This window comes from Rhinolophus sinicus, linkage group LG14, assembly GCF_036562045.2.
Source record: "Rhinolophus sinicus isolate RSC01 linkage group LG14, ASM3656204v1, whole genome shotgun sequence".
Classification (NCBI taxonomy): Eukaryota; Metazoa; Chordata; class Mammalia; order Chiroptera; family Rhinolophidae; genus Rhinolophus; species Rhinolophus sinicus.
In genome coordinates, this window is record NC_133763.1 from 51581861 (window position 1) to 51608402 (window position 26542).

The 26542-nt window shown below is 47.9% G+C and overlaps 1 protein-coding gene across 2 annotated transcripts in view; it reads left to right on the plus strand.

Moving 5' to 3' along the window:
* TUFT1 (tuftelin 1) overlaps window positions 1-10529 on the plus strand; it is a 35786-nt gene extending 25257 nt beyond the window's left edge. For both annotated transcript variants that reach the window (XM_019740024.2, XM_019740023.2), the window contains 7 exons: window positions 498-611; window positions 3863-3991; window positions 4518-4612; window positions 6502-6607; window positions 7442-7525; window positions 8368-8468; window positions 9038-10529. In XM_019740024.2, the coding sequence (XP_019595583.1) occupies window positions 498-611; window positions 3863-3991; window positions 4518-4612; window positions 6502-6607; window positions 7442-7525; window positions 8368-8468; window positions 9038-9101 (693 nt within the window). In that variant the 3' untranslated portion in view covers window positions 9102-10529. The remainder of the gene's footprint in view (window positions 1-497; window positions 612-3862; window positions 3992-4517; window positions 4613-6501; window positions 6608-7441; window positions 7526-8367; window positions 8469-9037) is intronic.
* The last annotated feature ends 16013 nt before the right edge of the window (window positions 10530-26542 follow it).

A 26542-nucleotide genomic window follows, 5' to 3' on the forward strand; every position in this document is an offset into this window, starting at 1 on the left:
TTATGTGCCGATCTCTGTGCTAGGTGCAGAAAATAGCAAAAGATGTGTGTTTGGGATGCACCCCTCGTGATGGGTGTGATACAGTCCCTGCCCTTGAGGCTGCACTCAAAGGGGAACAAGGTCTTCACTGTCAGAGAGCTGGTCTGTTGGAAGCAGAACACACACACAAACACACACGGCATTGACACACACACACGGCATTGACACACACATACCTGTTGATCAGCTGGTACATGGATAAAAATGACAGAGTGTGTCCTAAAATAATCGGGTGACTTGAGGCTAGTTGAGTTTCTTAGGGTCTGAGGAGAGAGTGTTTTCATATGAAGAACTCAGAACTCTGGGTGCCTAACACCCACTCTCCCCTGTGTGATGTGAATTTTTTTGTGAGGGTGGTCTGAGCACGATGGTCCTAAGAAGTGTGTGTGGGGGCGAACCTTCTCTTACCAAGTCACAAACACGGTGGCTTCACCTTCCCTTCCCTGCTCTGGCCATAGGTGGACGCCTGTGTAAATGAAGATGCTGAGAGCTTGAGGAAGACCGTGAGGGACTTGCTGTCCAAGCTGCGGGAGGCTGAGTGGCAGCACCAGTCAGACCGTGTGGCTTTTGAGGTGAGATGTGGGATTTGGGCAGAAGGTGTCCCAAGGGTGGGGCAGCTGGATACAGGTACCAGCCACCTTCTCGGTATGGACTTCTTGTCTTTCTGTATGGGTGCCATCCACTGGAAAGGCTAGGCTTTGACACGTGGGGCACTTCCTGTCTCCTTGTCCCTCTGCTGGGTATTCATAGTTTTTGTTGTCCAAGGCTAGCCCATAGGTCAAAGGTCAGCTCTACTGAAGTTGAGCCGTGGTGCTGGTCTGGGAGAGCGGGGCATTCAAAAGTCGTTTCCCTAAGTACCACGATAAGAACTACTGGGCTTCAGGTACCATGTAGGCAAGGACTGTTGCTGTCAGCTTCTCCACTGCATCCTTGGTGCCTGGCGTGCCTGTCATAAGCTGGGCACCTTTTGTGTGCTGGACAAATGGCTGAATCTTTGTGGCTGTGGAAAAAACGGTGCCCATAGAGTCAGGGGGCTTTAAATCTAGTCTTGGCTTTACTTTGCAGAGCTTTGTGATCTTGAACAAATATCTCAATTATTGTTATAAAAATAATACTAGATTATTATGGATTTAAAAATACAAAAGCGGGGTGGCCGGTTAGCTCAGTTGGTTAGAGCGTGGTGCTGATCACACCAAGGTGGCCGGTTCAGTGGCGTGGGCCACTGTGAGCTGTGCCCTCCATAAAAAAAAAAAAAAAAAAAAAAAAGTCTAAGTAGAAAGTGAAAGCCCCCATTATTAAAAGTGTGTGAAGTCTTCCGTACTTTTCCAGATAATTGTTTGAGTATAACCTGAGATACACTGAGCAAACACTGGGCGGTGTTTCTAACTACTCTGTGTGAGATTAGCCATGTGTTATCTGCTATTATTCATCCACACGTAAGGTATTTATGTCATAAATATGTAATGATAGGCTTATGCCCTGCCCAGGCATGCCGGGAGCTGGCGCAAAGGGGAAGGCCACCCTGAACTCTTCTCTCTCATGAGACTGAGACAAGTTTTGAGGGTGAGAAAGGAGGGCACTGAGAATGATCGGCTGCTTCCCTTGCAGTCGAAGTGTTTATTTGAGCAAGGAATTTAACCTCCCTACGCATCAGTGTCAACTTTTGTAAAAAGCAGTCATGGACTATCCCTCACGAGTTTGGTGTGTGGATTGAGTGAGATAATATATGTAAATATATTCATTACTCTGAAGGAGTTTAGAAATACAAGCTCTCCTCTGTTGTGCTGAGTGACCAGTATAATAGGCAGGTAGGTTTTCCTCTCCTGAATGGTTTGGACTTTGGGCAGTATAGGGATTAGTTTGCTCGGAACAAAGTAGCTGTGCAGTGAAGGCGTTCGCCGCATCTATTTCAGCTTTCGCAACTGGGATAACGTGGTTGGTGACGCATCAGCTTGCTGACCGGCTGTTCCCTACCTTCTTAGAGCAGATCAGGAGCAAGGGGAGGCTGAGGCTGCAGCACTGATCAGACTGATTTCTGGCAAAGAATTTCTGCTTTGAGAAGGACTGTGAAGTACTTGTCGGCTTTGGCCACGCGTGGAGGACTCTGTTAGCCCTGGGTTTCAAAGCTTGAGCTAAAGTGTCCTGAGTACAAGCCCAGGGCCAGAGGCCCTGGACAGCTACAGCCACCGCCCTTGGCTTCTTTGCAGGGGCTGTCCTTTAAACCCCGTGGTACACAGCACCCACCTGCAGCAGTGCTCCTGGGGTGGTCCCACTGTTGGGGTAGGTTGGCACCCTCTCTTATGATGAAGAGGTTCCTTGAGGGCAGGGCTGGCTGGAGCTACAAGGACAGTGGTGGCAGGGGGCGTAGTTTTCTGTTTCTCTTGTTATCCTACAGTGAAGTGTGAGAATTGGCCCATAGCCTGCTGACGCTGTGTTCCGAGCACCCATCAACCTGCGTGCGAGGTTCATGTACAGAAATGAGAGGCCTTGTTTTTAAGTTCCTGCCCGTGGGGCTGTCCTGTTCCAGGCTAACTTTGGATGTTTGATGGCTTTCTCAGCGTCCCCTCACGAGTTAAACTCTCTGGCCTACATTTCTGAACCTGGGAGTAGGAAGGGCAAGCTTGTCAGTTACCTTGAAAACAACCTGCCATGAAGCGTGGGTTTCCCGTTCTACTGGCTGTTGCTGTCAGGAAGGATTTGCAGTGAGTCTGCTGTGGCCAGGGCTGGTGTGCAGCGTGGACATGTCCCATCACCCATCATCCTGAGCTTTGCGGTCTCCTCCCTGATTCTAACTTGGGAGGAGCCGGACAAACTGGCTGCTGGTGTTCTGTTTTCCCAGGGCCGGTTAGGCTTTCCAGAGGTTACGTGGGTTCTCTTTCGGTAACGGATGGCGGGGTCATTGTGGGGTAACTGGGAAGCATTGAAATGGATGATGGAGTCACTGGGTTCTAGCTGTGTGACCTTGAATAGGTTGGTTGGACACGATGAGCATCAATTCTGTTTGTCATCTCATCGAGCAGTGGCCGTGCTGGGTACTCTGCTGAGCTCCGGAAATGTAATGGTGCTCGAGGTCTCTGCCACCATGAAGCTGACAGCCTACTGTGGGGTGCACACGAGTGGCCAGGCACAGTCTGCTTAGTGCTCTAAGAAGGAAGGGCTGTGTGTCCTCTCGGGGCTCCTCACCCAGGCTTAGCAGCTCCCTGGAAGAAAGGGTGTCTAAGCTGAACCCCGAAGGATAATTAGGACTTGCAAAATGCATGTGGGAGGGAAGGGGGCAAGTTGTTTCCTTTTTCATCCTAAAATTCTGCTACTATCCTTTCCTAATGAGTTCATCATCTCAGATTAAAATAAAAAAATTCTTCCTGGTGCTTAGTAGCCCTTGGCCTTTGTATGTAGGCTGCAATAGGGCTTGAAACTAGGCTGAGGAAGAGTTGGGGACAGAAGGAAGGGTGTGGAGATACCCTCCCCTGGCTTCTCTATGTTTGCATTTGTAGGAAAGCCATGGCATTGGGTTAACCTGGGGCAGCTTTGGAGAACGTGAGGGCATGTTGAAGTCAGCCATTGCAGGGTGGTGCCTATGGGTTCCCCGTGTCGCTCTGAGGTGCAGCCCCACCCACTTTGTGCCAGTGCACCTTGGGCGTGGAGTTGACCTGCTCGTCACCCAAGTGGTCCCAGAGTGGTGATGGGAGACGGAGGTGTGCTTAGCAGAGCTGCCTCCACCTCCCATCACCACGCCCAGGCTCCTGGGCTCTTTTCTAAGGTTTTTATCCACACTTGCTCTCTTTCCTCCTCCCACTACACACATCCCCCTCCTGTGTCTTAGGTCACACTCAGCCAGTATCAGAGAGAGGCAGAGCAGAGTCATGTGGCCCTGCAGAGAGCAGAGGACCGAGTGGAGCAGAAGGAGACGGAAGTGGGAGAGCTGCAGAGGCGCCTGTCGGGCATGGAGATGGTAACCGCTGGACCCCGCCCGTCGTGCGCAGACCCCGGGTGGGGGGTGCCGGGGTCCACTGACATGGCTATACAGACTCTCCTTTTCTGAGAAGCTCCAGAAAAACACACTTCACAGCTTCCTTTGGCCACTACCTTCGAGTACCTTTCAGCCTTCAAGGAAGAGAAGGCATTTCTCTCATCTAGCTTCATCCCTCGCTAACTAGAATTGCACCCATTTCCATTTTAGCCGATTTGATACAGCTGCCCTTGAAGAGCCACTTGGCCTGGTTTCTGAGGGTTTGGTGGCCATAGCTGGCCGGTGGGCCCGGGTAATGCAGGGCCAGGCTCTCCCTCCAGGCAGCTGGCTGAGGCTGGGGAGGTTTGTCCCTGAGGGGGGAGGGTGCCCCATCAAACCAGCTTGGCCTGCTGCTCTTTGGCAGCTGTCCCAGGCCCAGTAGGGTCTGAGCCCCAGCCCTCGTGCCCAATCTGTCGCAGAAACTTGCCATCCCCTCATCCTCGATTTTCTTTCCTTTGGCCCCCTCCAGGAGCATCAGGCCTTACTGGCGAAGGTTAGGGAAGGGGAGACAGCCCTTGAGGAACTTCGGAGCAAGAATGCTGACTGCCGAGCAGAACAAGAAAAGTAAGGGCCCTGTTGAGCGTGAAGCTGGGGTGCAGGGAGGGGAGGGCGGGCCCTGCAGGCTGCAGCTCCCAGGGTGGCCAGACCTGGGGAAGAAGCTGGCGCTGATGTCAGATCTTCCATCTCTGACTCACACGATGCCTGCTCAGCTCGGGGCCCCGCCCAGGGACAGACTGCTTGAGCGGCCGCCATCTCTGGGGAGTTCATTTTTCATGAGGTGATATCCTCAAGCAAAGGCTTTTATGGTTTGAGAGCCAAGGTCAACTGAGAGCTGGAAAAGCATCTGCCATTGACGCACATCATCCCACAGGCCGTTATTCTGCCTGTGGATGGGGTATTGTCACGCCACAGTTTCCTGTCTCCAAACAACACCTGACTGTAAACTATTTGAGAGTAGAGTCAGGTAACTTCCTCACAAGTCGTGCTGATCAAAAATACAGTGAACAGCTTTGCGAAGACATACTGAACCAACTCAGAAACTGAGAACCACGTGTCTAGTGGCACATAGGGGTTTTCTGAGATCCTTTCTACTCTGAGGTTCGATGGTTTTGCAGATGCCCTCTAATCAGGGGTTCAGAGGCCCCAGACGGTGAAACTTACAGACCAAAGATTGGGCCACTCTGGACCTTCAGGAATTTGGAAATTTTTTATGCTGTTCGCAATTAATAAGATCTCAAGTGGTAAATCAAATTTAATATCAGCACATTGGGTCTGATCTCCACTGTAGGAGTTGGACCTTTTCAAGTTCAACAGACATTACCTGAAGGGCCTTCTAAGGAATTCCAAGGTTAACAGACACGATCCTTGCCCTCTTGGAACCCTCAGTCTGCTGGGGGCATTTTCTCTCCTTTGAGATAACCGTGATGGAGGCCTGCCTGGCGTAGGACATGCAGACGTGTGGCCTCTTTTGTGACTCGACTTCCTCCCAAGAATTGCTTTAAATGACTTGGCACTCGTCTTCCCCAACAGTGGGGTGCTCACAGGCAGGCCGGAGAGGAAGAAGCATGAGAAACAGAAAGGACCAGATAATCCCAAACCGAGGCTTGGGGATGGCAAGTGATAGTTCTGCATCGTAAATGCTGAAATTCTAAATGAAAGGAGACTGAGAAAGATAGTACTGGAGAGCTGAGGGTGGAAACTTAGAATGTTTGAAGCTTAGGAAGGTCGTTGGGGGTCTCAGACTGCATTATACCCCAGTGCACCCCAGAACTGCCCACCTGCTGGCCGCGGGCACTTGTCTGCTTCCCTAGGTAGAACCCGAGAGTGTTGGGTACCAGAATTCTTCAGAGGTCTGACCTCTAGGACACTCATCCAGCCACCTGACCTGTGGCCATTTTGGCCCAGTTTGCTCAGAAGATGCACAGGAAACAGCATCTGGAGACTTAGAAGCAGACTTGTGTGGAGAAGCTAGAAGGAGCGTTGGATCTGATCTCCTTGATATAAAATCCCGGCCACCGGCTTGATGGTGTTGGGTGTCATAATCCCAGCTCCTGTTTGATTCTTTCCAGGACTGAGGAGCTTATTACACACGAGGCAGCCCACTTCTGACAGCTCCAGTTCTAAGAAAGTCTTTCTGTGTCTACATAAGACCTACTTCCCTGGGATGCCTACCTACCTGTTGGTTCTAGTTTTGCCCTCTAGAGCTATCTAGAATGTCTTATCCCCTCTCACCTTTCGGAGCCTCAGTTTCCTCATTTGGTCTAGATGATCTCTCGTGACACTCCCGTTGGGATGCTCAAAGGTGTCCCTTCACCTGCTCCTTATGGCTGACCACTGGGCAGTTGGGCAGAGGGGATCAGCCCTGATGGAACCCCGAGCCCAAGACCCTCCCTGGGACTAGGTAGACAAAGTATCTTTTCCGCTTGCCTCAGCCTTCTGACCTTGGTCCCCAGGGCTGCTTCCCTGGAAAAGGAGGTGGCTGGGCTGCGGGAGAAGATTCACCACCTGGATGACATGCTGAAGAGCCAGCAGCGGAAAGTCCGGCAGATGATAGAGCAGGTAAGACCCCTGCTCGACTCGGGTTACCCCGGGAAGGCACCACCCTGAGTCCAGCCCTGCCTGCCTGTCAGGTCTCCCCTTTGATTTCTTTATTCTCCTGGGAGCTTGGCTTCTGTGCCTAAGTGTCCCATGAAACACTCTGGCTACCAGTCGCTAGAGTCGCATGATTGGGATTTGCTTTTCTCCCGTTTTTGATCATTTGCCTTCTGCTTTCCAATGGGAAAGAAGGAAAAGGTTAGTTTCTTTTACACTTTGAAGAGAGATGGTAAATGAACACTTAAGTCATAATAAGCGCACTTATCTGTGTGCAGATTTTCAACCCTGTACCTCGTGGCAGATTTTCTTCCTCCCCCTGCCTGAGTCTTAGGGTGGCAGCCGCAAGATTTGCAGAACTGTTTTGAAAACTTAAGACCCGCCCTAAGTGGGAGAGCATGTTAGCTGCATGTCAGCTCCAGGAGGGCTAGGATTTTTCTGTCTTGGTCACTGCCATTTCTCATTGTCCAGAATAGGGCCTGCTTTATAGTAAACACTCAATAAATATTTCCTATGTGAATAAATAATTTGTATTTCCCCAAGTCAAAGGAATGGTTTTTGAATCATTCATTACTTTGGATTATCAGGGTGCCGAACCCCTTGCACTCCTACCCCCACACCTAGAATAATTCAGTTTAATAGCGACTGAGATGAAGGTTTTTATAGAAAAGCTAAGCAAGCCGTGTGAATGGTGCAAACTGCGTTTTGTCTCTGCGGGCTTCTCCGGCAGCGGGCCGAAGTTCGATGAGTCTGTAATGAGTCATTTCAGAATGAGCTCCAGTGTCTCCCACACCTTTGCAGCTCCAGAATTCAAAAGCTGTGATCCAGACAAAAGACACCACCATCCAGGAGCTCAAGGAGAAAATTGCTTACCTGGAAGCAGAGGTGTGTGTGCTGGGCGGCCCCGGGAAGGGAGCAGGCTCTTGAGAAGACTGGACTTGAGGGAGGGAGAGGTTCTTGGGTGGGGGGGGGTCTTGGTCCTGTCCAGCGGCTGCTCAGAAGTGAGTATCTGGGACTGGTCTTCGGTTCAGCTGAGTAAATGATGTCTGAGACCCTTCAGGGAGTTGCTGCCAATGGAAAGACCTGTCCCCACTTGGGAGGGCTGTGTTATCGTGGGACAAGCCCCATGCCCTGGGGGCATGGAGACGAGCCCTTGATTCTGAGTATGGTCTTGGCAGTGGAGCTGACAGCGGAGCTGGGCTGAGAAGGAGGAGGCATTTGATAGGTGGCATCTTCTCCATGGCCGAGGCGATGGGCTCGATTAGCTGAGTCCCTCGTAGTCTAACTTCCGCCTTCCCTTACAGCCCTTCCTGTCTGTCAACTACCTGAAGATGGCAGCCACTGTGTGGCAATAAAAAGAAATGGGAGAACAGGGCTGTTTGACCTTCAGGGAGTTTGCAGTCTAGATTTAGAGATAAAATACATTAAAAAAAGATCTAAGAATACTTTATAGAATAGTGTATTAGAAGGGCAAGTAAATATCTCAACTGACGCTAGGAAATGATGTACAGGAAATGATCTACAGCACAGACTACTGAGAGAACACGTCCTCAGGGAAGGGGGCTGGAGCAGGGAAGGGGAGGGGAGAGGGCACCCGGTGGTGGCACGCATAGTAGGGGTGGGGGTGACAGCAGCGCAAACAGATGGAGAGACCCGAACGAGCTAGTTAAACGTGACCAACAGCAAGCCAGGAAAAGGGCCAATTCTAACCTCATAACTTGTTACAGAATTTAGAGATGCACGACCGGATGGAACACCTGATAGAGAAACAAGTCAGCCATAGCAACTTCAGCACCCAGACCTGGGCCAAGACAGAGAACCTGGGCAGGTGAGTGGGTGTGTCCTGCGTGGGGCCCAAGGAGGAAGTGGAGGAAAGAGGGACTGAGCTATGGGAAGCCAAAGCAAGGACAGACTCTTAAATCCCAACTTTATTCTATCAGTCTCTGATCTGATCCACCCAAACCATTTCCTAACGAGGTTAGAGTAGAGCCTGCTGCCACCACCCCCAGGAGGCTAGAGGTGGATGAACCCCCTGAAACTGCCGGCAAAAATTGTGTATGTGTAATATGAGCGTTTTTGTTGGGAGAAAGCCTTTAGTTTCCCCAAGAGATTCACAAAAAGGTCCAAGACTTTGAAAAAAAAAAATCAAGAGTCCCAGCGAGACCCACTTCTCAGTTGTTTAACTGACCCCTGTCTTTTCATCACCCCAGTCACCAGACCAAAGTCCCACATCCAGGTCTTCTCTTAGGCGTCACTGCCAATGACTGTTTCAGAGCCTTTGGAACCTGGGAGCTCAGCCGGCACCGCAGTGTAGAATTCCGGAGACACACGTGGAGGGGCGGCTCTGTGAAGGGTGGGCAACCGTACAGGACTCAGTGTTTCCAATTTCCTTTGCAGCGTCCGGATAGCCAAGCCCCCCAGCCCTAAGCCCATGCCTCTCATCCGAGTGGTGGAAACATGAGGTGACGGAGACTGCCGCCGCTGTCACTGCCGCCTCTCGCCTGTGGAGAAGCCCATCGCCCCGCAGGCCGTTAGCACTGACTCTGACTCCCTGACTGTTCCCTGGCTGCGCGGGGCTTGGGGTAGTTGGCGCCCCGCCGTCCCCCGCACTCCCGGCCTCTGAGTGCTGGGTGGATGGAGGATGAGCGCCCCCTCTGGACACTGCAGGGCGGTGTCCTCGTCTCCATAGTTACTATTTTTCTCTTAGCAGAGCTTCCCTTCTGTTGTAGACTGGAGTTCAGCTGCCCCTGAAGCCAGGCCCTCTTCCGGTCAGGAGAGCTGAAGAGGGGACAGGACTTGCCTCAACTTAGAAGCTGGGGGCACAGATGTCCCCAGTGACTGGAGAGTATCCTGGGGAACTAAGTTCCTCTCGCAAACACAGCTCTGTTCTTGGCAACAAACTGTTTTCCTACTTTGTCCACCCTCAGCTCCTGCTGACCCAGGCCTCCTTCAGGTGGACACTGGGCTACCTGAGCTCTGATTGGCCAGCCGGCCACTCTGGGGAGGAGGGAATGGACCTTCAGGAAGTACCTTTTAGCAGGGAGTCTGTAGGACCCCAGACAGTTCTGTGGGACAGAAGGTCTTAGGGTTTTTCCCCTGACATGCAGTGCAAAGCACACCTGTCTTCTCGACTGACTCAGAGCCTAAAACCTGTTTGCACTGGGTTGCGTCTCTCTCAGCAAAACTCTCTTTGTATTTATTTTGCTAAGTTATTGGTGTTTTTGCTTGTATCCCAGAGTTCTGCGGCCTTTTCTTGCCGCGTTCGGGTGTGTTGACCCTGGCAGCAGTGCTGTGACACGGGCCTTCATTTCAGAACGACACTGTTAGAAAGCCTTTTCTTGTTCGCTTCCCTGCCTGCCTCTTGCCCCTTCCTCCGCCACACCTGGTCTGCCCCTCAGGAAGGCAAGTACTTTGCCCCTGCGGCAAATGGGGCTCAGTGTGTGTGGTTTGGGGGCAGAGGGCGGGTGGGCGGGACTCTTGGGGAGGAACTGAATTCTTCCCCTGATCCCTCTGCATCCTCTGCTTCACAGTTGGTCTATTTTCCTGGCTTTGAATCACCCTGCCACGCACTGTGTTTCCTTTAGGGCCCTTCCTATAGCCTCAAGAAGGAGCTAAGCATCAGAATATGGTACTATAGGACGCAGAGAAATTAAAAATCAACATAGATTAAGTCTTTCGGTTCTATTCGGCTCAGACCGGGAAGCCTTAAGTCCGTGTGTTTCTGCGTCACGTACTGGCCCTGTCCGTAATGTGTTCAGGTTTCTTTGTGCCGTTCTTTCATTTGTAAAACAAGGGGTTCAGACTGGACTGTCGTCACGGGCCCTTCCACTTCTGATTTGTCCCGTGGCCTATTCTTTGTATGGTACATTTAATAAATGATGTGAATGTGTCTGTTTGAATTCCTGGCCTGGGTTCTTTTCACTTTTCAGGGAGGATGAAAGAACATGATTAGTGCCTCTGGAAGATGGGCATTTTGTTGTCCACGTTTGGGCGGTGTCCAGACATCCCAGACACTGTGACGTGAGGACTCTGGCATTCAGAGGACTTGGATGTCCCCATTCAGCAGCTCAGCTCCGTGGTCCGAGTCCTGGTGGGAGGAGGTGGCTCCTGACTTTGGCTCTGACCCTGTCTGGGGTGGGGCCTTGTGGGACCTCTGAGCCCGCCTGTGTGCGTCCTCAGTCGGGAAAGAACTGGTCGGAGGCACAGATCCTGCGATTAGAGATTTACCAATGAGTAACGCCATGTGCTGTGCAGAAATGAAAAGCACTCAGGAAATGCTGACTGCAGCTCTTCAGCATAGCGTTTGGGGCTGTCTCTGCACATCGTTCCCCTCGTCCAGGGATCTTTTTCTTTCTGCCAAGAATGCAGCTGACTGCAGGGCCCAATGGGGACATCGCTGAATTGACACGAATCTTCTCTGGACCAAAGAAACTAGAACTACAACCCCCTTCATCCCTGGCCAGTGTCTTTCTAGTCCCCCTGCCCCCGTCTCCAGGTTTCAGAAAGTACTGGAAACCCGTTCCAGACCTGGGCTTGTCTTCTGAAGGTCTCGGGGTCTCTTTCTCTGGCACTCTTGCTTGGCGTGGGTCTATCGAGACTGCTGGTTCTCAGAATATTAAGAAGGTGGAAGCAGGGTGGGGTTGCCTAAGGTGCCAAGAAGGCTTGCCAGGCTGGAGAAAGGAGGGAGTGTGCTGCCACACAGGAAAGGGAGGCTCTCGGCCTGGGCCTCCAGGGCCTGGTGGGCTGAGCAGAGATACAGGTTGGAGATAATCAGGTTTTCTGGAGACGCTGGGGACACTCGCAGCAGGTCCCTGAGAGGTTCCTGGGACAAAAAGGTGCCTCTGGTGCATCTTTCCCAGAGGTTAGTTGTGTGGCCACCGAAAGGAGCAGAGGCTCTGGGAGGAGAAAGCCGTTGAAGGCAAGGTAGTTTTTATCTTGGCAACCTTTTCAGTTAGAGATGGAGGTTGGGCATCTGAGAGAACGAGATACGGCACCGCGCCTGAGAAAGGGTGTGGTGAGCTGCTCAGGCCTTCAGCGGCCTCTTTATTGCCTGTGTTATGTCATTTGTAAGCCAACTCCTCTGTGCCTCTTGAATGTTTTGTGGAGAGGAATTGGGTCTGGCTCCCTGGGACCTTTGCCACGAAGCCCAGTTTCTCTGAACTGAATGTTGAAAGCTGCCCAGACACGCCGCCGTCAGCAGCCGCCTCCTGTAAACCTGGAGCATCGTGGGAAAAGCAGCTTGCCGGAGGCTCCTTCCCTCTCAAACTACCATGTTTTCTCAAAAATAAGACCTAGCCGGACAGTCAGTTCTAATGCATCTTTTGGAGCAAAAATTAATATAAGACCCGGTCTTAATATAAGAGAGGGTCTTATAATATAATACTGGGTCTTACATTAATTTTTGCTCCAAAAGACGCATTAGAGCTGATTGTCCAGCTAGGTCCTATATTTGGGCAACTGCCCTGTCCTCCCACCTCTTCGTCGGTCCCCTCCCCAAACAGGAAAAAAGCCTAACAAGGACAGGGCAGTTCAACCATAGGTGCCCTGGGGATTTTTTATAACTAAGATTCTAAAACCAAAAGTGGATTTGCTCGTTTTTTATCTCTATTTAAAAACAACCTTTCCCTATGAAATGTTCCAAGATTTACTCTGGAAAGATGCTCTGACATGATAATTAGACCAAGGAGGCCAATGTCCCTCCCCGGAGAGAGACATCTCTCTTTAACCAGCTCTTCAAATTGTGTTGCTGGTTTCTGTGGGGCTTCTGACAGTCCCCTGGGCTCCCTCGAGCCAGAGTTTGGGCCTGAGTGTGTTCAGACTCCCACCCAACAGATGTTCGCCTAGGGCTCCTGGCCTCTTTTCTATGCTTCAATTTAGGACTCCAGCTTTGCAAGGAGAAATGGCTTCCTATATTCCCTGCCCCAATTCTACTCACCATGGCCTTGAAACTCAAAGTTTGAGACCTGAATATTCTCTAGCCCCTTCTTTAAGGAAAACCTGTAGGCTGAGGATAAAGGAGATTTTTGTTTGTTTGTTTATTTATTTATTTATTTAAAGGTGAGCAATTTCTAGCTCTGTGTGCTCTGTGCGTTGGCAGAGAGACTGACTTTGAACTCGAAAAGTGTGTGTGGCCTTCCTGCTGGAATCTTCCGGAGCCCTCTGGCACCTGGGGTTGAGGGAAGATGGTGGCAGGGTTGTTAGTTCTGACAGGCTGTTGGTCACAAGAGTTAGACCTCAGCACCTTAGACAGCTGAGGGAAAGGAAGACATGCCTCCTGGTGACAATCCTTCAGTTCAATGCTGGTCACACACCTGGGCCATGCCTCCCTCTCACCAGTATTCCAGGCCCAAACTCGCATGTGTCTGCAGGAGTTTAGGGACCCTTACATCTGTTTTATATCTCTGTGTTTGTGTGTGAACTAGCCAGCTGTGTAAAATATGTTATTGTGGGGGAAAATGTGAAAAACACCGGTGTTTAGGAAAAACTCAGTTTTCCATCTGTGTGTCTCCTGTACCACTTACACAGAACACTTCACTTCTGACACTTCCGGTGACCAAGTATGGGGGGGCTTCTCACACCAACAAGCAGTTCTGTGACACCAGCTGGGTGTCCTACAGTTCAACTCAGTTCTGACACCACCTGGGGATAGTATCAGATCCCACAGGTGACAGGCTCAGTCCCACAAGACTGCCCCCCACTTCATACGCCAACTGCAAGTAGTAGGTCCCCAGGTTACCCATGACTTCTGTCCGACTTGGCTACAAATTGGAGGTTCCCATGACCCCACCCCCACCACCTTGGCTTTGATTAGTTTGCTAGAGAGGCTCATAGAACTCAGGGAAACACTTAGGTTTGCCAGCTTATTAAAGGATAGGATACAGGTGAACCTCCAGATGAAGAGATACTTGGGATGAGGTTTGGGAGGGTCCTGAGTGCAGGCGCTTCTGTCCCCATGGAGGGTGTCACCTTCCTGATGTGGATGTGTGCCAAACCGGAAGCTCTCCAAACCTCAACTACTGGGATTTTATGGAGGCTCCTCACATAGGCATGAAAATTATCGATTCCATTTCCAGCCCTTTCCCGCTCCCTGGAGGATGGGGGCGGTGAGACTAAAAATTCCAAGCTTCTAATCATGGCTTGGTCTTTCTGGTGACTGGCCCCCTTCCAGTATCCACCCAGAGTCTCCTCAGTAGAATAAAAAATGTTCCTATCACCCAGGAAATTCCAAGGAATTTAGGAGCTGGGTCAGGAAGCAGGGTCAAAGACCAAACATTAGAACCAAAGATACTTCCAGTGCTCTTATCATTTAGGAAAGGAAATTACAAGGGTTTTAGAAAGTCTGTGTCAAGAACCAGGGGCAGAGACCAATACATACATTTTCTGTTACCTCACAATAGGACAGGCCTCTCTCCTTGGCTATATTGTCATCTCAGGGTCAGGAGGACGGACACTGACTTCCTTCCAAACTATCTCCCCTATGCAATCTCATACTTTCTCTTAGAGAGAATCACTCTTCAGTGATTCAGGATAGGAATTTTAAAGTCATCTTTCACTCTTCTTCCCATCCCTCTACCCCTTGCGTCCAGTTTGTCAATGTGTCCTAATGTTTCCTCTTTTGAAATCTCAGACTTGGCCCTTCCCATGTTCACAGCCTCGTCTTCGCCAGCCTGTAAGCTCGGATTTCCACTGGTCCCCCACCTTCCAGTCTAAACGTCCCCCATCCTCCCTCCTCACCACCGTCATTTGAAACGTTCCCAAATAGTATGTCATCCTGTCAGGTGGGGTTATTCAGCCAGGACAAAAGAAGGCTGATGGGAAACATGATAGCAGTCTCCAAAGAGATGACAATTTGTCCTGTAAAAGGAGAAGTGGTTTTGACTCCGTCTAGTTCCAGAGGGCAGACCTGGGAGTGATACTTGCAGGAGGAAACAAAAGAATGCCTTGACAATTATAGTGTCATTTGGACAGGCCATCAAATTTACAAGCTTCCCTACATACACCAGTGATCGCCCAATTAGAAAACAACCTAAAATATAAAATACCTACAAATAACCTTTATTTGAAATGCCAATGATCTATGTGAAGAAAATGACCAGATTTTGTTGAGAAATATGGGAAACCTTAATGAAGAAAAACTTCCCCAGATGGCAAAGTTAAAATTGTAAAGATGTCAATTCTTCTTTAATGCTTTTTTTTTTTTTTTTTTTTTAGGCTTAGTGTAATTACAGTGAAAATCCCAATAGAGTCTTTTTAGGATTGGATATAATTATTTTTACATTCAGCTGGAAGAATAAACAGGGGAGATGGCCAAGAAAATTTTGAAGACAGCTTAATTGGAAGGAGTATTAACCTTGGTAGATAGTAAAGTATTATATGGCTTATACATCAATTTAACAGACTAGGCAAAAATAGATGCAATTTTATATAAGCAGAAGGACAAAAGAAACATTGCAACTTAATGGGGAAAAGAGCATTTGTACAGTTGGTTAGAAGTTTTTGAAAACAAAAACGAACGCCTCTAACCTCAAATGGTACACCTAAATAAATTCTAGGTAAATTAAATATCACAACTTAACTCTTGAAAAACTAGCAGAAAACACCATTGCACCTCAACTCTGACAGGAGATCCAGTTAGAATTTTAGTATTAAAGGTCACGAAGGTAGAAATCAATTATACCTCAACCAAAAAATAAAGGTCACGAAGGAAAATATTTTAGTTCATCAAAGTGTGAAACTTATGAATTAAAAAAATGAAAAGTGGCCAAAAAAGAGGAATTTAGTGGTAAATATGAAGAAGAGGCAACATTTTTATTGACAAGCTCCAACCACCTGATAAAAATACAAAGATCCTTCTAGATCACCGTCAGGACAAGAGTTCATATTCTTTGTCTGCATGTCTTTATTAAGCACCTAGTTGGTCCAGGCCGCCAAGCCTTGGACCGAGGACTCGGGCAGGGTGATGGCGGTGAGCAGGGTAAGTGCGGCCCTGCCTCGGGAACCCTTATGTTAGGTGGGATCGTGTGGATTGCAAGTCAGAGAAAATGCAACTGCAAGAAAGGTCCAGAGAAGCTTTAGGCTCCAGTGAGCCTTCATGAAGCACGTTGAGGTCTCACCAAAGACCTACTTTTGTTCCACGTCTTCTGTCTGCAGAGGTTTGTTGCAGTGCATCTTATAATAGCGTAAAACGGGCAATGACGTGTGTCCCGCAATAGAGCGAAGGGTAAATTCATTTCAGAGGCAGCCACTCTGGAACATTATGCATTCACGACACGTGGACTTTATGAAGACGAGGTCGTGTCAGGGAACTGTGCTCAGAATATTAAGTGACAAAAAGTAGGACACACAATTTTATGGACACTTACTAGAGCTTTGCAAAAGAAAAACGGTTTTTAGAAGGACTGGAAATAAATACACCTCTCACACCTGCTAGAATGGCTATCATCACAAAATCAGCAAATGACAAGTGTAGGCAAGGATGTGGAGAAAAGGGAGCCCTCGTGCACTGTCGCTGGGATACCAAATTGGTGCAGCCACTGTGAAAAACAGTATGGAGGTTCCTCAAAAATTACAAATAGAACTACCATGCGACCCAGCAATTCCACTTCTGGATATGTAGCTGAAGAAAATGAAAACACTAATTCAAAAAGCTATTTGCACCCCTGTGTTCATTGCAGTGTTATTTACAACAGCCAAGATATGGAAGCAACCAAGGTATCTATTGATAGATGATTAGGTAAAGAAGATGTGGTACATATATACAATGGAATATTACTCAGCCATAAAAGAGAATGAAACCTTGACATTTGTGATGACATGGATGGAGCTGGAGGGTATTATGCCAAGTGAAATAAGTCACAGACAGAGAAAAACAGATACCATTTGATTTCACTTATATGTGGAATCTAAAAAACAAAATGAATGAACAAACAAAACGGAAATAAACTCATAGATAGAAACTAATAGTTGACAGATGGGAGGAGGATGGATGAAAAAGGTGAAGGGATTAAGAGTTATAAAATAAATAAGTCACAGGGATGTAATTTACAGCACAGGGAATGTAGTCAATAATACAATAACTTTGTATTATTGTGACAGATGTTTATTAGACTTACCATGGTGATCACATCATAAGATATATAAATGTAGAATCACTATATTGCACACCTGAAACTAATATAACATTGTATGTCAGCCATACTTTAATTAAAAATACAATATATTCAAATTTTAAATATACTACGAACTATGAGAAAAAAGCCAATAACTATGTGAATCTATAATATTATATTTTAATTTAAAAAATATACATACATACATACATACGTACACCTAGCTGATAACCACGTTAGTGAGGCGGGATTTGTTTTTCTGCTTGTTTTTTGTTACCTTTGTTCTTCCTTTTCCAAATCTTCCCCAGTGTTCACCCTTCTCTGTCCAGCAGGGCGGCGCTCCCACACAGCCGGCTGCTCAGACCCAGTTCCTTGCTGTGTTTGTACATTTGCTGGAGTTACTTCCTTCACCTGGAATGCCGTCCTCTTTTGACCTCTTAATCCACTAAGTATTTCTTGGTAATTGATACGAGCCTATTGTGCAGCTTATAGAAGATGACGTAAATGAAAACACTTTGTAAAGTGCTTCCCAGATGTCAGTTGTTATTGCTAGGAGAAACAAAGAAGAGGAGGAGGAAGAGGAAAAAAAAAAAGCCTACTATTTACACAATATCATGCCAGGTGAGGTCAAGAGGGAAAGATACAGAACAGGGCTGAAGCCCTCCGGCAGCTTACAATCTTGTCAGGTGGGTGGAAGAGGTAAGTGATACTGGTGCATGTGAAATACTATTATGAGAGAGGCACGTCATCGTGTAAGAGGAGGTCTGAGTAAGGTGGGCAGGATGTGGAGACAGAACTAGGCCGGAAGGAATTGGGCAGGTAGGCCCAAGGGAAAAAGGCATAATGATAGAATGAGCTGGAGATAAATGTGGTATGTGTGGGGAACGGTGAGCCCAGCGGAAGAACCCTGCTGGAAAGTGATGGGTGGTTATGAGGAGGGGAGACAGATAGGGTAGGCCTTACCCGGGGCTAGGGGAGTCTGGACTCTAATCTTGAAAGCAGCAGGTCTCCACTGGCAGTTTTAAAACCTAGTATGTAAATTCCAGGGAGGCAGGGGTCTTCTTCGCCAGTCTTGTTCAACGCCAAATCCCCAGTGCACAGGGTGGTGATTGGCACACAGTAGATGCTCAATAAATAGTGGAAGGGAAGCTGGAATGAATGACTCATAGGAGTGACGTTACAAGGTAAGGAGGCTAATCCAAAATATGGATGCAAAAGGTAAGGGCTGGGAGCAAAAAGACAAGTTAAGAGACGCAAGGTCACCTCCAGGCATGAAGTAATGAGGGACTGATCTGAGATAATGGCTGCTGAACTGGAAAGTAAGGGCCTGGTGAGTCATTTGGATAGGCCTTGATGAACCACCAGCTGGATGTAGGAGATAGAGAGAAAATAATCAAAGAAAGTTACTCATGCTTCCAGATTTAGCCTGAATTCCTCTTCCAGGAAGCCCTCCCAGAATTCTCACGCCTGGGCTGTGTGTTCCCTTTCTCAACTCAACACGAATAATCTCTATCACCCTGTTTTAGGGTGTAATAATTATAACATTATAATCCAGACTTTGCATAGGTTTGTTTCCCTAACTAGATTGCAAGCTTTTCAAGGTCAGGGATATCTCTAACCCCCCCAGTGCCCTGCCTTGGTACTGCCACAAAGCAGATGCTGAGTAAATCCTCTGTGATTTAAAAGAAACCGGTCTTTTCTGTGATGAAGAGGGCGTTTCCCTGTTTCATTTTTTTTTTTTTTGAGTTGTTTTCATCTCTCTTAGTTGGTTCCAGAAAGTAAGGAAGAGGCAGATCCTAAGTATTAATATCCTACCCACATGAGAGTCAGACACCAGCTATTAGCATTGCCATCAGCAGTAAAGAATTGCATTCATTCATTCATTCACTCATTCATTTGTTCTTGTGTTTGGCCAGTCGTTCAACAATAGGGAGATAGTGTAGCACTGAGCTCAAGCGTCAGCATAGGTTCTGGATCTGGCTTATAATCTTAGATCTTCATTTACTGGCTGTGCTGCTTTGGAAAAGTTATTTCATTTCTCCCTGCTTTAATTTCCACATCCCAGGGGGAGGAAGACAAGATAATAATGTCTACCTGATAAGATCATTCACTGAGGGCTTACAATGTGCCAGTCACTGTCCATTCCCATTTTACAGATGAGGAAATCGATCCATGGAGTAAGGATGTGCAGGTAGGAAGCCGATAACCAGGGCTCAGCCGTATATGCCATCTGGTCCTGGAAGCCTTAGGCTCAGTGCTGTGATTTATAGCCTCATACGTGTGGTGATGGTCAAAGCTGTATGTTAGGGTCACACAGAGTGTGTCTGGCACACAGCGGACACTGAAAATGGTGATTATTGTTAATAAATATTTTTTAGCATCTAATTCAAGGCATAGGGTTAGGCTTTGGGGATGTGACAAGAGAAAGCTACAGACTCGGTCCTCAGGTTGCTCCCATCTATCAGTGCCACCCAATATACATATGCCAAGAGCAAATGGACCGTCATCATAAACTCACTGCTCAGAGAAACCTTAGAGCGAGTCCAATCCGACTCCCTCACTTTAAAGATGAGAAAACTGAGGCCCAAACGTGGGGGGCGGGGGAATTACTCAAGGTGGGAGCTTGGGTAAGAATCTAGGCCTGGACGCTGGAGTGCTATCCGTGGCCTAAGAAAGTGTCCACGGCAGGCAGAGCGACCGGCCTTATCCAAGGCCTGTGTGCACTTACAAAGCAGCTTTCCTTGGGAAACAGAACACGGAGGGGTCGTGGACTGCGGCCACTCTGCAGCATCACTGTGGCCTTCTAAATTTCACACGGCATCTTCCTCTTCCTCCTCTCCCTCTCCCCCCGGGGTCTTCTAAGGACGGTAGGGGTTCCATTCCGCTACTTCTCTAATGAGGGCGTGTCCTTGGCTAAATGATTTAATCTGTCTGATCCTTGGGTTCCTATTCTTAGAAAGAAAGAAAAAAGCCAAAAAATGGGGATTGGACGAGGGTCCCTTTCAGCTCGAAAATTCCTTGGGTCTGGGGAGTGCAGGGGAGGAAGACGACGCTTTCAGAACACTGCCCGTGAACCTGAAAACGAGGATTTTTTTCAGTTGCTGTGAGGCACGGCTGTAGCCCAGGCTGCAGCCACAAGAGGGCAGCAGGTGCTCAAGCACCTGGGCAGGTGGCCCATGGGCCCAAAGATGCCAGGCAGACTGTCTCCTCAGATCTCCCCGGATACCTGGAGTTTTCCTGTTGTGAATCCCAAAGTCACTTCTTTTGCAAAGGTTCAGCCAGCCAGGTTGGGATGAGACCAGGGAGCAGTTTTACAAATTAAGTCTAGCGCCGGAAAGATAAAAGACCAGGCCTGAAAAGAAATTGGATTCTGGGAAAGTAAATACTTGGTGAAAAATTGAAAATATATCCCAGTCCGAGTTGAAGTTGCCTACAGGCAGGCGGAAAGGTTATTTTAAAACCTCATTTGCATGGTTCCTGTGTTAGACCAGCACTTCCTAGAGTGCTGTGAGAAGTTTCTGTTCATCTTGCTCAGGTTTAATCAACCCTTACGCAGGAGGGAAATGGTTCTGGAAGTTTCTAGAAAGTTCAGCCAAGTTCATACACTAAATGTGTTTTATTTTTTTCTGGAGAGGATGAACTAACCAGAATTTTCGTGCGTCTACTGAATGCAGAACACCAGCCTGGGTCCCTTAAGGGAGGCAGAAGAGGAAGCTCAGTGAGGGTGGGAAGGAGGACTGACCACTGGCCTGGCTTGTCCTACAGTGATGGGGGGCTGGGGGATGGGCCCTTCTCCCCTCTGAGCCCCAGTCCCCTCCTCTATCAAATATCCGGCTCTTCAGAGTTCCCATCAGCAATAATCAATTTCAGACCACACAGCGGCCCAAAGATTCCAGATGACCTGTCCAAGGGCCTTTCCAGACACAAGAAAGCTTGGTTCCTTGAGAAGACAGTTCCCATGAGTAGGTTACAATGTTGTAGAGGAACTGGAACCCCCATAGGACGAAGACTTAAGGATGTGATCTTTATGTAGAAAGGTGGTGTTGCTCACTCACCAGCAACAGAGCCTGAGCTTCTGCTTGTTTTTGTCCCCCTCCCCCGGGGCCATGGTGGGGGTTAAGCGACTCACCGCCTCACTCGTCCAGCCTCATTTCTGGGCCTCTGCCACACTGCCAGTTGTCTCCAAAACACACCACGTCCTTCCTCACCCCCTCTGCCTTTGCATATGCTGTTCCTTCTGCCTGGAATTCTTTTCCCTCCTTTACCCTTCTAGCAAGCTTTTACGCAGGCTTCAAAACCCCACTCAAATTGGTGAAGTCTTTTCTGAGTCCCCAGAGACTCCCCAGATGGTTGATCTTCCCACGTCAATGCTCCCAGGACAGCTGGTACAAAAGTTATCCTGGTAACTGTTTTCCTGTCTGCCTCTTCCACCAGACCTGAGAATTCCCAAAGGGCAGGGGCTGGTGATTTATCTGTGTCCCCAGCCCTGGCTCTGCGTCCGCCACATGGTAGTTACTCAGTCAGTGCTGGCTGAACAGAAATGGATTCCCTTTTCTGTAACCGGGAGGGTGTTTTGCCAAGTGACTGACCAGGATCACTGAACAAAAGAAAATCATTCCTGGGGGCGGGGGGTGGGGGAGCCCCAGGGCTCTAGCCTGGTGTCAGGTGCTACATGCAGATAACTGACTGCCACCATTCAGGGTTTGTGCCCTAGAGGCCATTTGCCTAGAATCTGTTTTAATTACCGAAGAAAGTCACAGGTAAAGAGAAACTTCCTGTTAGCGTCATTAAGTCCTGGGATGTGAATTTAAGGAGTGGTAGGGACTCCATGTTAAAGATCTTCACCATCTGTGGTACTTTTTGGGAAAAAATGTTTCGAGTGAGTAGGTTAAATATGATGAGACCTCTGAATTCAAGTTTATGCGCTAGAACTCAGCTCTGGACATCTGACAATGGGTGGGGGTGGGGGGCTTCGGTACCTTCAGGCTGGGCCTCCAGGAAGGGGTGCTGAGGAGGGGTAACTTCTCTGCACAGATCCTCACAGCTCTGTGTCATTTGCAAACATCTGTGTGATCAGTAAATATTAGTATACATGTGTTGGCAGTAAATAGACTTTGCAAGAGCTGCTATCACCCGCTGTGCCTGTGCTTCTCTGTAGTGCCACTCTGCCTCCTCGTCCCCAAGGGTCTTGGCATGAATGTGGGGAAAGCCAGCTGTATTGAAAGAAGACTGGGAGACAAAGGAAGGCAGGTGCAGGTAACCTGCAAGGGGAAAGTTGAGGGGCAGGGGGAGAGTTGTCACAGCGATTCCATTCTGTGCAGGGCATTTTGAGTCTGGAATGTCTTGCTGTGTACTTCAGTCCAAACAATCGTGGGTCTGAGGAAAGGGGACGATGACACATGACTGGGAAAGAAGTGATAACTGAGGCTGGGAAGCAGTTACCCACAAATTAAAATAGGGAAACATTCGACATGATGGTTATGAGAGACAACCATAAATTTATATTGTACGTTTCTCAAGTTCAGCACAATTCCTTTGCTATCTTAAATAGCCCCACTGTTTTATCTTTTAAAAATGTTTGTGGTGATAAAATATACATAACACACAATGTACCATTTTAAATGTACAATTCTGTGGCATTAAGTATATGCCAGTTGTTGTGCAACCATCTCCAAAACTTTTTCATCTTCCCAAAGTGAAACTCTGTCCCACGAAACACTAGCGCCCCATTTCCTCTTTCCCCAGCCCTCACAATCACCATTCTACTTTCTGTATGAATTTGACTCTTCTAGGGAACCTCGCAGAAGCAGAATCATACACTATTTGTCCTTCTGTGACTGGCTTATGTCACATAGCATAATATCTCTTCAGGGTTCATCCATGTTGAAGTGTGTGGCCCACTGTATTTTTCCTTTTTCTCCTGCCCGCTTGGTCCATTGTATTTTAATTAAACTATTTTCAAAAGAGTCTCCTGAAAAACCTTGTTTCTTGAAGTATCTCCACAGATCGATGAAGGATGTATCACCGTCTCTGGTTTACAGTTGGAGAAAACAAGTTGATGAGAAGAAAAGTGTATCAGATCCAATTGGTTGCTTGATCCAAATTTATTCTCCCCTGAACTCCTCCCTCCCTCCCATCTTTTTTTCTTTTGGCAGAGGCCCAGTCTTATTCCTGATTCACTGGCAAGCCGTGCACACAGGAAATGGTGACTCTTAGCTCCGGGAAAAAGTCTCAATTAGTTTGAATCAGTCATGGTAATGTCAGTTCCTTTGCAAATGACTGGTTTAGGGGACCAGCAGGTAACACACTTTGGGCCCATGAGACTTGAGAGAAAACTGGTGCAAGGCCTCCAGAAAGGGTTTCGTTGCTTTTACAAATAGACACAAGGAGACTTTTTTTTTTTTTTTTTTTTTTAAGATTTTATTGGGGAAGGGGAACAGGACTTTATTGGGGAACAGTGTGTACTTCCAGGACTTTTTTCCAAGTCAAGTTGTTGTCCTTTCAGTCTTAGTTGTGGAGGGCACAGCTCAGCTCCAGGTCCAGTTGCCATTGCTAGTTGCAGGGGGTGCAGCCCACCATCCCTTGCGGGACTCGAGGAGTCAAACCAGCAACCTTGTGGTTGAGAGCCCACTGGCCTGTGTGGGAATCGAACTGGCAGCCTTCGGAGTTAGGAGCACGGAGCACGGAGCTCCAATTGCCTGAGCCACCAGGCCGGCCCACAAGGAGACATTTTTTATTTTCTGCTTCTCGATGATGTGGTGGCCACGTGTGTGGGTGATGCCTGGAGCTCAGCTGTCACCTTGCCACCAGGAGAGGAATTAGCCAAATGATCCAGACAATACAGTGAAGATGACAGATGAGAGAGAGATGGAAGGAACCTGGATCCCATAGGGTGTGAATGAGAAGCTCAATTAGCCAATGCTGGAACACACACCTTTAGTCTTGCTATTTAGGTGAGATCATAAATTTCCTGATTGTTTACACTACTTTTGAATTTTCTGTACTTGCAGCCAAAAGCATACTAAGTGACACATTAAGGATTAAAGCTAAACAGGAACCAATGCAGAGACCCCAAGTCTCATACTCTTTTCCACTGGATGACGCTAATGACTCAAAACCCCTCTTTTCTTCATATCAGACTCAATTTTCCAGGGTTTCTTGCATCAGCTTTCTCTCCTGTCCCCTGGGCCACAATGTGTCACCTTCTAATTCCCTAAACCAGTCATTAGCAAAAGAACTGAAAAGGTCCTTTTGTTACGAGGTCTCCCAACCTACTGCATTATTTCTCAACTGTTGTCTTGGGAATTTCTAGGAAAAAGGACCCCTGGAAAACTAAGTTTGATTTTTGAGGGGGAAAAAAGAGGGGGCATGGAGAAAAATGAAGAGAGACATAACTAACAGAGGGACAACTGCCTAAGGAGTGGCAAGTGGAAGGATGGTGAGAAATGATACTTGGGAATGGCCCTTTGAAACATGACAGCCAGGTGTGCAGAGAGGGATGACAAAAACAACAACAACAACAAAAAACCAACAAAAAAAAACAACAAAAAAAAACCCAACAAAACAAAACGAAAAACAGCCTGTGTAGCTGTAAGAGCCAGGGAGCGCTTCTCCCCAATGGGAAACCCAGCCAATCTCAGAGAGGTGCTATGTGGCCAAGAGGAAGATGAGGGCATGGTAGGAAGATGACCAGATAAAGAGCTTTGAAATGCTACAACTACAGAAAGCTGCTAGAGAACTCTCACAGTTATAATTACACACTAAGTGGATCTAAGTGCTCACTTACGTTAAACCTGTACTAGATTGTACTAGCTGTTTCTTTATAGTCTACCCAGCAAGCTTTCTTTTAGCATGTGACCTGGGCATGGGATCCAGGACAATCACAGTTCCTTCTCTAGGCGACTTCCGTTGGTCCACATGGTGGGCCCACGATTCAATCAGTCCTTCCCTGGGAAATTATTTACAGATGCTGAGAAAAATAAAGTGTTGTTTTGTTTGTTTGTTTTTGCTAATAGACAGAGAAGCAGAGATGAGCAAAAACGAAAGGCAAATGAAAACAAGCAAGGTGACCCTGAGTTCTCTGTGTCAGACCCTAAGGCCTTGATTCCGGTAGCATATGCTTTCTTTCTTTCTATGAGCCATCCCAGTGTAGCACATTTTTCCACAGATGGCCACTACCAGCCATGACCCATCCCACGTGCCCTAATTACAGGACAATACTCTTCCCATCGAGTGGTGGTGCCTACATCCCCTCCCCTTGCACCTGGGCAGACCTTCGTGACCCCTTGGACAAAACAGTATGGTGGAAGTAAAGCCATGTGACTGCAAAGGCTGAGGCATAAAAATGCCATGCACGACTGTTTTATTCTTTGCGGGACATTTGTTTCTGGAACCCAGGCACCATGCTTAAAGAGGTTAAGTAGCCACAGGAAGAGGCCACATGTAGGGCCAACAGCCCCAGCTGAGGTCCCAGCAGACAGCCGACCTCAGAGAAACAAGACGTTTCCAGATGACCCCAGCCATGGAGTCACGTTAGCCTTTGAGTCTTCCCAACTGAGGCCGAGGCTTCATGGAACAAAGACAAGCCATCCCTAGTGTGCTATCTGACTTTCTGACCCGCTGAGTCCATCCATCAGCATAAGAAAATGATGGTTTTATGCCTCTAAGTTTGGGAGTGGTTAGTTATATAGCCACAGTTAACTGGAAAGCCCAGTGTCGCCCTTAGTTATGGGAACCAATCAATTCCCTTTTTGGCTTAAGCTAGTTTGCATTGAGTTTCTGTCACCTGCAACTAAAGAATCTTGACTAATAAACCCTCTAGTCTCTAGGCACTAACCACTCTTGCAAATCAGTTACTCAATTAACCAGAAGAGTAAGTTTTCATGTGGTCTTCATGGAACAAGTACAGAAAGGTAGTGAAGAGGAAGGAGGAATCAGAATTAAGGTGAGGGCCTAAAAAACGGTCCTTCTTTTTTTTGTTTTCTTTACCTCCTGAACCCGCAGGTAATGGCACGCCTTGTTACCTCACTTAAGCCATTTAATTTGTCTTCTTAGGGTTGCGTTCTGGCCACAGAGCTGAGTGACCTTTGACAAGTCGTTGTACTCTGCTGGGCCTGTTTAATTTTTTTGGAGGGTGGTGTGGAGGAAGCTATTTCTTTATCAGCATAATGAGGGAATGGGTCTAGGTGTGATGTTTATTTAATAAATATTATTAATAAAACCTACGTGTTAAGCATTCTGTTAGGTGTTTTCCCACATACCACTCATTCAACCCCCACCACTTCCCTATAGAGCAGGTATCGTTAGCCACTTTATGGTCCTTTTCTGAACTAACATTCCATCAATATTTGTTGAGCTCCTGCTTTTGTGCCTCTCATACACCCTGAGGACACAAGTCACATGTGACAAGTTCCCTGTTTTCAAGAAGCTTATGTTCCGATTGCAAAAGTAAAGCTAAACGAGATGTTACATTGTTAGGGTCTACACGGAGTGGCACTGATCATAAATGCAGTATCTATTGCCATGTAGCAAAGTACCACAGATTTAGCAGCTGAAAACAGCACCCACTGACGACCTCACAGGCCTGTGGGTCAGGAGCCTGTGCCCCATGTGGCTGGGTCCTGTGCAGAATGAGGTGTTGGCTGGCTGTGTTGCTTGGAGGAGCCCACATCTTCCTCCAGGCTCATGTGGTGGTTGGCAGCCTGTCTTGCAGGTGGAGGACTGAGGGCCCGATATTCTCGCTGTCAGCTGGGGGCAACTTCCTGTTCCTAGAGGCCACACAGGCAATTCACAA